We start from the raw sequence: 7,891 nt of genomic DNA on the forward strand, positions 1-7,891 counted from the left end.
AGCAACCTGATGTACACTGAAGCCTACCTCAGCAAAAGCAAGAGCCTCACAGCAGCAACACCTCTTTCCATTTTTAAGGTCTCCCAACGACATGCCGATGAGATTTCACAAATCCCATCTGCTTACATCCCACCTTTGACTCACAAGCAATTCAAATGTATCTCAATTCATAGCCAAAAAGAAATGACGCAAGCCTGAGCAAACACAGGACAAGGAGAATGTATAATAACATATCAGTGGCCATCAACGGTACACGATCTGAGTCCAAGGCAACAAAAAGTTGTGCTATAAAAAAAACAGATACATTACCTCCACCCCAAATTCAAATATCTTCACTGTAGGAACATTATTGTCAAATTAATTTGTTTATAATGCACCACAAATGATAAAATGGTCGATTCTGAAATGTTCTCTGAATCCTTGAAAGTTGATATAAAAAATACAACACTCAAGATACAATAATTGCCAGTATTTTATTTGCTTGCGATTGTAAGTCGCCCTGGATAAGGGTGTCTGCTAAGAAATAAATAATAATAATAATAATTTTTATTTAGGCACGAGGATGGCACAAATCACTTCACGTGCTAGTTAAAATGTAATGTGTGGTCACGGGAGTGCACTTTAATTAATTCATGTGCAGTTGTACCGAGATTCCAATTGAATGATTGACTAGCAATCGAGTCTCGGTACAACTGCATAAAAGCAGCATGTTTTCACTCACTCGGGGTTGGGTATTCGAGAGTGGAGAACGGGTTGGAGAGGAGAAAGAAAAGCAAAATAAAACGTAAAGTGTTTGTTCTCACCGTGTTTGTTCGTCCCTGTTTGTTAGTGTCTGTCCGTTTTGTTTGTATATTTATTTTGGCGTAAGTGCCGTGTCCTGTTTTGTGTTCTGTTTGTTAAACCTTTTTATTTTCTGTTCTGTTTATTAAATGCTGAGCGAAACCATTCGCTCAGCTCCACCAAACCACACCTCTCTGTCGTTTTATTTCCTGCTTCTGGTCTGGCGCCACCCACTCCGGTCGTCTTTGTGACAACACCTTTTTTAGCTTCAAATATAAAAGGAAATTTTAAAAAGCCCTTTTGTGTCAAGGTAAAATGTTAGGCATAGAGTAAACTTTCTTTAGTTTAACTTTTTAGTTCAACTTCTAGTCACTTCCTTTTTAATGTACTAACTACCTATAAATACATCCACTACTTTGTATGTTTACAAATACATTTTTATAAATTAAACATTCACTAAAGATCACATTGAACATACAAGGAGAAAAAAGTCTTCCAAGTGGCAAGGGAGTTTGAGGTGTGCCTTGTAGATACAGCTATGACAAGTGTTTTCGTCTTTCCCTTTTTAAAGTCCTGGATTTTTTTCTTTTTTTAAAAAAGCCAGTTATCTGCTGCTTCCATGTCTAACTTCAGCTGAATCAGTCATTTGGCACAGCAACAGCACATATGCATTCCTTTTACATTTGTGTCTGTTTCTAATTCACTGACAGCAAAGGACTGAACCATTATTTGTCAACTTCTTGGAGGGGGGAGAATGGCGAGAGCCAACGTTAAACAAATAAATACTAAATACACAGCGAATAAAAACAATAAAACAAATTGTTACAAAACTATATTTTTATACTCAATTAAAACTCACGAGTCTCATTTACTTTCTCTGACTTAAAATACATTTGTAAGTGCGCTCCCCTGACCTCTCTGCAAGTTGAGAGCTCCTGGAGCATTCTTTGAGGTAAGGCCTGTGAGGAATTAGCCGAGCGGCTCTGACTAGTGCACTTATAAGAGCCAGGCAAATTAAAGTCTCGTGGAAGCTGCAGATCAGTGTTCAAGCACTATTCCTCTGTGAAGATTACACATTCAGAATGACCATCAACTGAAAAATCAGATGTCACTAATCTCTGCTGCCACAGAAATTTCCAGCAAGAAATTCAAAGTATCACAAGGTTAAGAAAACCTTTGGCTAGGCAATGTGGCTATTTTATTCCGTGTGGGCGTTTTGCCATTAATCGTAATATGTTTTAACTAAGAAGTGCAGATAAAATGAATAGCGCTGGTATGAATAAGTGGTTCAAGCCACGGCTATGAAGTCTTGATCAGCTAACCGGAGATATACTGCATCTCTGTTCAGTTTGATGCATTCCATTTTCATGTACCTAATCATTAGCTTCCAGTTTGTTCAGCTGGAAACCAACAAACACTAATTACTTTGACATCACAAAGTCATATCTGTCCCCACCACCTCCCCCGACAGCAGGGGGAAATTATCAAGGGTAAGCATGATAATATCCTGATAAATGATGACTCGCATCACCTAATTGTCAATCATCCACAAGCACTCACGCAAGATACCACTCAATCCCATTACCGAGTCCTCGGGGTAGGAGTACAATATACCCCAGGTATCAAAGATTTCAATGAGGGGGGGGAGGGGGTTGGTAGCAGGCCACGTGTGTAAGATTCAGCTCGCACCACAAATTGTGTAGGTTTAGGCCGGCTTTGATTGTGTTAAACTGTATTTGACTGTTTGTATGAAATTATTTATACATTGCAAATCATTGTTTGGTGTGCTTCACCCCAGTGTTCAGCTTAAGCATGGAATAAGCAGTAAACCCAATTCAATCCAAGTGTCCACTGCAAAGATGAAGGAGCTTTCCATCTTCCATCAGGGCTGTAAGCACTTTCTATGTTTGCACAGGGGACAACAGGTCACAGTGCCCTGCATGTGAATGTGTTGCATGCTGTTTGTCAGTCGAGTACCACTTTTTCCTCTGTATAGTATTATCGTATTCTGTCAAAAGTTCTTGTTGAATGCAGGTATGTGCTGCTGTACAGTCAGAAATGGTGGCCTGCAGTTGAAGAACCAAGAACAGTCCTGTATTCAAGTTCAGCCCAAAGCAAAGTATGCTAATCTTGTGTTTATCAATTAAAAGGAATAAACCTCAACAGGACAGCCCTGAAGGCGAGAAGTATATTTCATCTTGTGTTAATCGTGTACAGTATATATTTCCTTTAAATGAACCTTGAATGTTTAATGACCTTGTAAAACGTCTGGTAATTTTGTAAAGTATTTACCTGTGTGCTGCCCCCAATTCAATTGTGGTCATTCTCTGCTGTCAGTTCAACTTTAGCACTGTGTCGCTTGCTTACCAATGGGAGGTGATTTGGAAAGTAAACACACTTCTCTGATCAGTGAAAAGTGGTTTTGATGGGATCAGATGGATTAGAAGTATATAAAATTGAAAGCCACCACCTATATAGACGTTTCATCTATAATCATTTATTTAAAAGTGAATTCTGGAAAGTTAATTCTTATACAACCATTGGTTACGCCTCTCGTTATTTACATTGAGAGATGCATAGCCAATGTATGAATAATCTTTTTATCCGCAGTGAATCTCAACCACTTTTACTGACCAGCCTTGCTTTGTTTACATTTGGAAACCCCCTGTTCCATACAAAATCAAGCCATTTGATTTTTTTGGTGTTAATCAAAAAAAATTAACTTTTAGAATGTAACGGGTGGCAGTCAAGGGGATAAAAAAAATATTTATTTATTTATTTATATTATATATATATATATATATATATATATATATATATATATATATATATATATATATTCTGCAATTAATCACAATCTGTAATTTAACGGTAAACTATACATTAAGAGTAGTGGCATCTGATGGCATGATTTGTAATCATGAGGTTAAATGAATATGTGGATAATTGGACAGTCAAAGATCTGCCCCTTCTTATAAAGGTGTCCAATCATGAGTGATTAGAGGCAGGACATAATTGGGAGTTTAACCAATGGGAAAGTCAAAAATCTGCCCTGGTTTTACAGCTGTCCAATCATGAGTGAGCAGAGGCGGGACATAATTGAGAGTTCAACCAATGGGAAAGTCAAAGATCTGCTCTGGTTTTACAGCTGTCCAATCATGAGTGAGAAGAGGAGGGAGATAAATATGCTAAGGTACGGTGTGTAAGCATAGCTGAATTTAAAATAAAAATAAAAAAGCATAGTTGAATTTCACACAATTTTGCTGATAATAAAGACAGTTATTGAGAATTATATTGAGAACGTCAGAAAGTAATATTTTGAATCTATTTTTACAAATTAAAAAAAAAATGTCATAAGATAATGAAGACATTGTAGTCGATTTGGTTACGAATCAATTTTGAAGAACTTTCTCAGAAAAAATGGAGGTATACACCAGAAATACCTGAACTGATCATGAAGGCACCAATTCTTCAAACAGAGGTCATTATGTGGAATTACGGTACTTTCTCTGATGTCTGACTATGACAGCATGTTAAGCAATCACTTAGCCACAGTATTCTCGGGTACCTCACTGTAACAAGATTCCAAACGGCTTAATCTCTTTGGTGCCTCAGGTTCTGCTCGATTCAGAAGTACCGAAGGAAACCAAGTACATAGCTATGTAAACAACCGATGTTCTGTGAAAATGTGTTCCATTTACTAATATAATAATAATAATAATAATAATAATAATAATAATAATAATAATAATAATGCTTTTAAAAAGACCAAATTACCATTGGGCTGCTTTTTTTTATTCTATTGATTTTTTTGTATTACTATGTAGAAAAGCTGCTATAATATCATTACCTTTATTAAAAATGTGCACAGATTAATCAACTAAGGCCCATACATTTTAAAATCGATTGACAGCTCTACTAAAAATCTATATTCCAGAAATAGAAATAATGACAGACATATTACTTCAAAGGTCAAAGTCAAGACTAGCAATACATTTAATATTGAGGGTTCATCTAATGTTGCAAATGGAAAGTCACTACCTCAAAAAGGTCAAGGAGATGAGGCTTTGACTGAAACAGCTGTATAAAATTCCTGATAAAAAGGGCTCATTTTCCTTGTGCAGTACACTTGACCTTAAGAATCACAGAATACAGTTGTGTATTTCGCAGCTGTTGATATATGTCAGGCGATAATGAAGCTGCATGAAGGGTTAAAGCACGCCGACCATAAGCATTAGTGGTTCTCAGGGGTTGGCCAGAGTTGAGGATAATAATAATAATAATAATAATAATAATAATAATAATAATAATAATAATAATAATAACAACAATAACTGAGGTGGATTGCTACACATGGTGCACAAAGAAAATACACTGGCTGATGAAGTGGAAGTCTCAGAATACTCTCCAGTGGTTACCTCGGTAAAGAGGTAATATTTACCCTTGAATTGGAATAAAAAATGTACTTACAGCACTGGAGTCAACATCACTGTGTACTGCAACTGTTTTGATGCCCATCTTCTTACATGTTTTAATGACCTGTAACAGAGTAACAGAGAAATGTACAGAATCCCCAGTGCTGTACTATAAGATACAGACATGGTTTATCCCAGAGAGGTACAGGTTGATCAAACACACCCCTAAATCAGACACACGTTTCAGCGAATGCCTTCATCAGTACACCATTTACACCAAGTTTGAATCTAGTTTTATCGATTCAGAGTTTTTTTGATGTTACGGACCACTTACCCGGCAGGCAATCTCTCCTCTGTTTGCAATGAGAATCTTGTCAAATGTCTGTGAATAAAAGGTGAAATAAACTTACGAACACAGCAAAAAAAAGAATCCTTCAACCACCAAGTCTTTGTACTTTGTTTCAACGCACTAGCATTCACTGTCCCTGTTACTGAAGGGCATTAAAAGGAAGGTAATACATCTGGATTGAAATGGAGAAGAATGATTTTGAAAATGACATAGAAGTTACAATGGACTCCACTCCACTCAGTGTAGAGGCAATTAAATGATACATGAATGGTACATTACTTTGACAACATGTGGAATACAAGTCAAGTCCTTGTGTGTATCGATACAATCCTTGTGTCTTAATCCTCTGCACATTGTGTTTGATTTCATAAAAGTTATGTTTGATTTTATAAACCAACAACATGGGGGTCACAGTTGAGCCAGAGAATGTAGAAAGTACAGAAAGCAGTTTTATTTTGATCAAATAATGCCTCTCTGCAAGAAAGGCAAAGGCAGGGTAGGATTGTATTTAAGGTAAATACATGGCAGTTAAATTGGTTGACAGGCAACAATAGTGCTAAACACTGAACAATAACACTGAAAAAATACCTTTTCGCTAGGATCGTAAACAGTTGAGTACTGTGTTCGAGATGCAACCATGCACCACCTGGACCTGAAAGAGACATGCTAAAAAAGAAAACAAGAAAACTGAATTAAGAGCACATGAAGATTATTACAGCCGTGTCAGATTTTCAGTTTTAGATTAACCTGGTCATTGGTTGACTTGGTAATAATACCATAAACAATTATAATGTTAACTAACCTAATTAAATAAATACACTTAATAATAAAAAAAGGTATGTTTTAAACCAATATTTACTGATTGTGGAGTAACTTCTTGTTCATGAAATGTCATCAAAAGGGCGACAGAATTCATTACCATGCTAAATCAAAAGCCTGTGTATAAAGCTGAACTATGTAACTTTGATATTACAAACTATACCATATGCATTTCGTGTTGGTTTCAATCATATCTTCACTAGCAATAAATAAATGGTGTCAAATGTTTGCAGCTGTACAGGCAGTCAGTACGTTCACTGCATACAGATGTTATAATATGACTGACAAAACAAATGGAGCCTTTTTACTTTTTGATTACTTTAATATACAATCAATAAACGGCGCACTATTGCAGTTCCAAAGATGGTTTTTTTTTTTGTTTTTTTTCGGGACACACGCATTTGGACTGGCGAAATTATTGCAATTGGCACAGATAGCTAGCTTGTCCAATTCCGGGCATCATTTGTGGAATATAAACACTGCGAACTGACACAAAAGTCTAACAATACGACGCATGCGCCAAACATTGGCAATGAGTTCCATCAATTGTTCTTCGAATAAACAGTGGTATTCTTTTTGAAATACAAACAAACCACCCACGAAATGTACCAGATTCACATTAAAGAAAATAGGTATTTTACAACTGACTGGTGTTTAAGATGGAAAACGTGAATAATTTATTTCGCATGAAGAGAGGACAAACGGCGGTCACAATGTAAAAATGCCTACAGTTCTGAACTGTCAAGTTTGTCTCTTCATTTCAGCGTACGTGTGCATAGTGCTTTACTTCAGCTCATGAGTACTATAATAACACATTGTTGTCTCTAGACTATGTTAGTACTGTAATGGTTTTTCAACTTCTCACCTTCACCGTTAGCAGAAATCTGTGCAGAGCTGGAGTGACTCTGTAGGTCGCCATTGCTGCCTGACTACAATGTTGCTCTATGGTAACCTTTCACATTGGGGGTATGTTACGCGCTGACCAATCAGATATCAGTTCCTGGTTAACGTCAGACGCGTCAGACACATAATAACCTCAGAAGAGAACAGCGTGCAAGAGCAAGGACGAGTGGTACTATGCTGAGCAGAATGGTATATTGCTTTAGATAGCAGGTGTATATGCAGTAAGGCACGAGATGCATGGATTGCCTGCAATCAACCAAGAAGTGATAATATTCAGCACAACCCATGCCCTCAAGTGCCTTATTAGTTTTATAAAACTTAATTTATAAACGTGTTTTTTTAAACGACTTTAAATTATTAGTATTATTTATTTCTTAGCAGACGCCCTTATTCAGGGCGACTTACAATTGTTACAAGATATCACATTATTTTTACATACAATTACCCATTTATACAGTTGGGTTTTTACTGGAGCAATCTAGTTAAAGAACCTTGCTCAAGGGTACAGCAGCAGTGTCCCCCAACGGGGATTGTACCCACAATCCTCCGGTCAAGAGTTCAGAGCCCTAACCACTACTCCACACTGCTTTTTCAGTTAATTTTCTGACTTTAAATAACTATTTAA

The 7,891-nt window shown here is 36.8% G+C and overlaps 1 protein-coding gene across 1 annotated transcript in view; it reads right to left on the minus strand.

Annotated features, from left to right (window-relative positions):
• LOC117406085 (propionyl-CoA carboxylase alpha chain, mitochondrial-like) overlaps positions 1-7,339 on the minus strand; it is a 165,846-nt gene extending 158,507 nt beyond the window's left edge. The window contains exons 1-4 of the mRNA XM_034009842.3: positions 7,229-7,339; positions 6,133-6,210; positions 5,530-5,577; positions 5,251-5,319 (exon numbers count right to left, since the gene is read on the minus strand). Coding sequence (XP_033865733.1) covers positions 5,251-5,319; positions 5,530-5,577; positions 6,133-6,210; positions 7,229-7,282 — 249 coding nt within the window. The 5' untranslated portion in view covers positions 7,283-7,339. The remainder of the gene's footprint in view (positions 1-5,250; positions 5,320-5,529; positions 5,578-6,132; positions 6,211-7,228) is intronic.
• Positions 7,340-7,891: the final 552 nt, after the last annotated feature.

The sequence above is a fragment of the Acipenser ruthenus genome, chromosome 9, assembly GCF_902713425.1.
Source record: "Acipenser ruthenus chromosome 9, fAciRut3.2 maternal haplotype, whole genome shotgun sequence".
Classification (NCBI taxonomy): Eukaryota; Metazoa; Chordata; class Actinopteri; order Acipenseriformes; family Acipenseridae; genus Acipenser; species Acipenser ruthenus.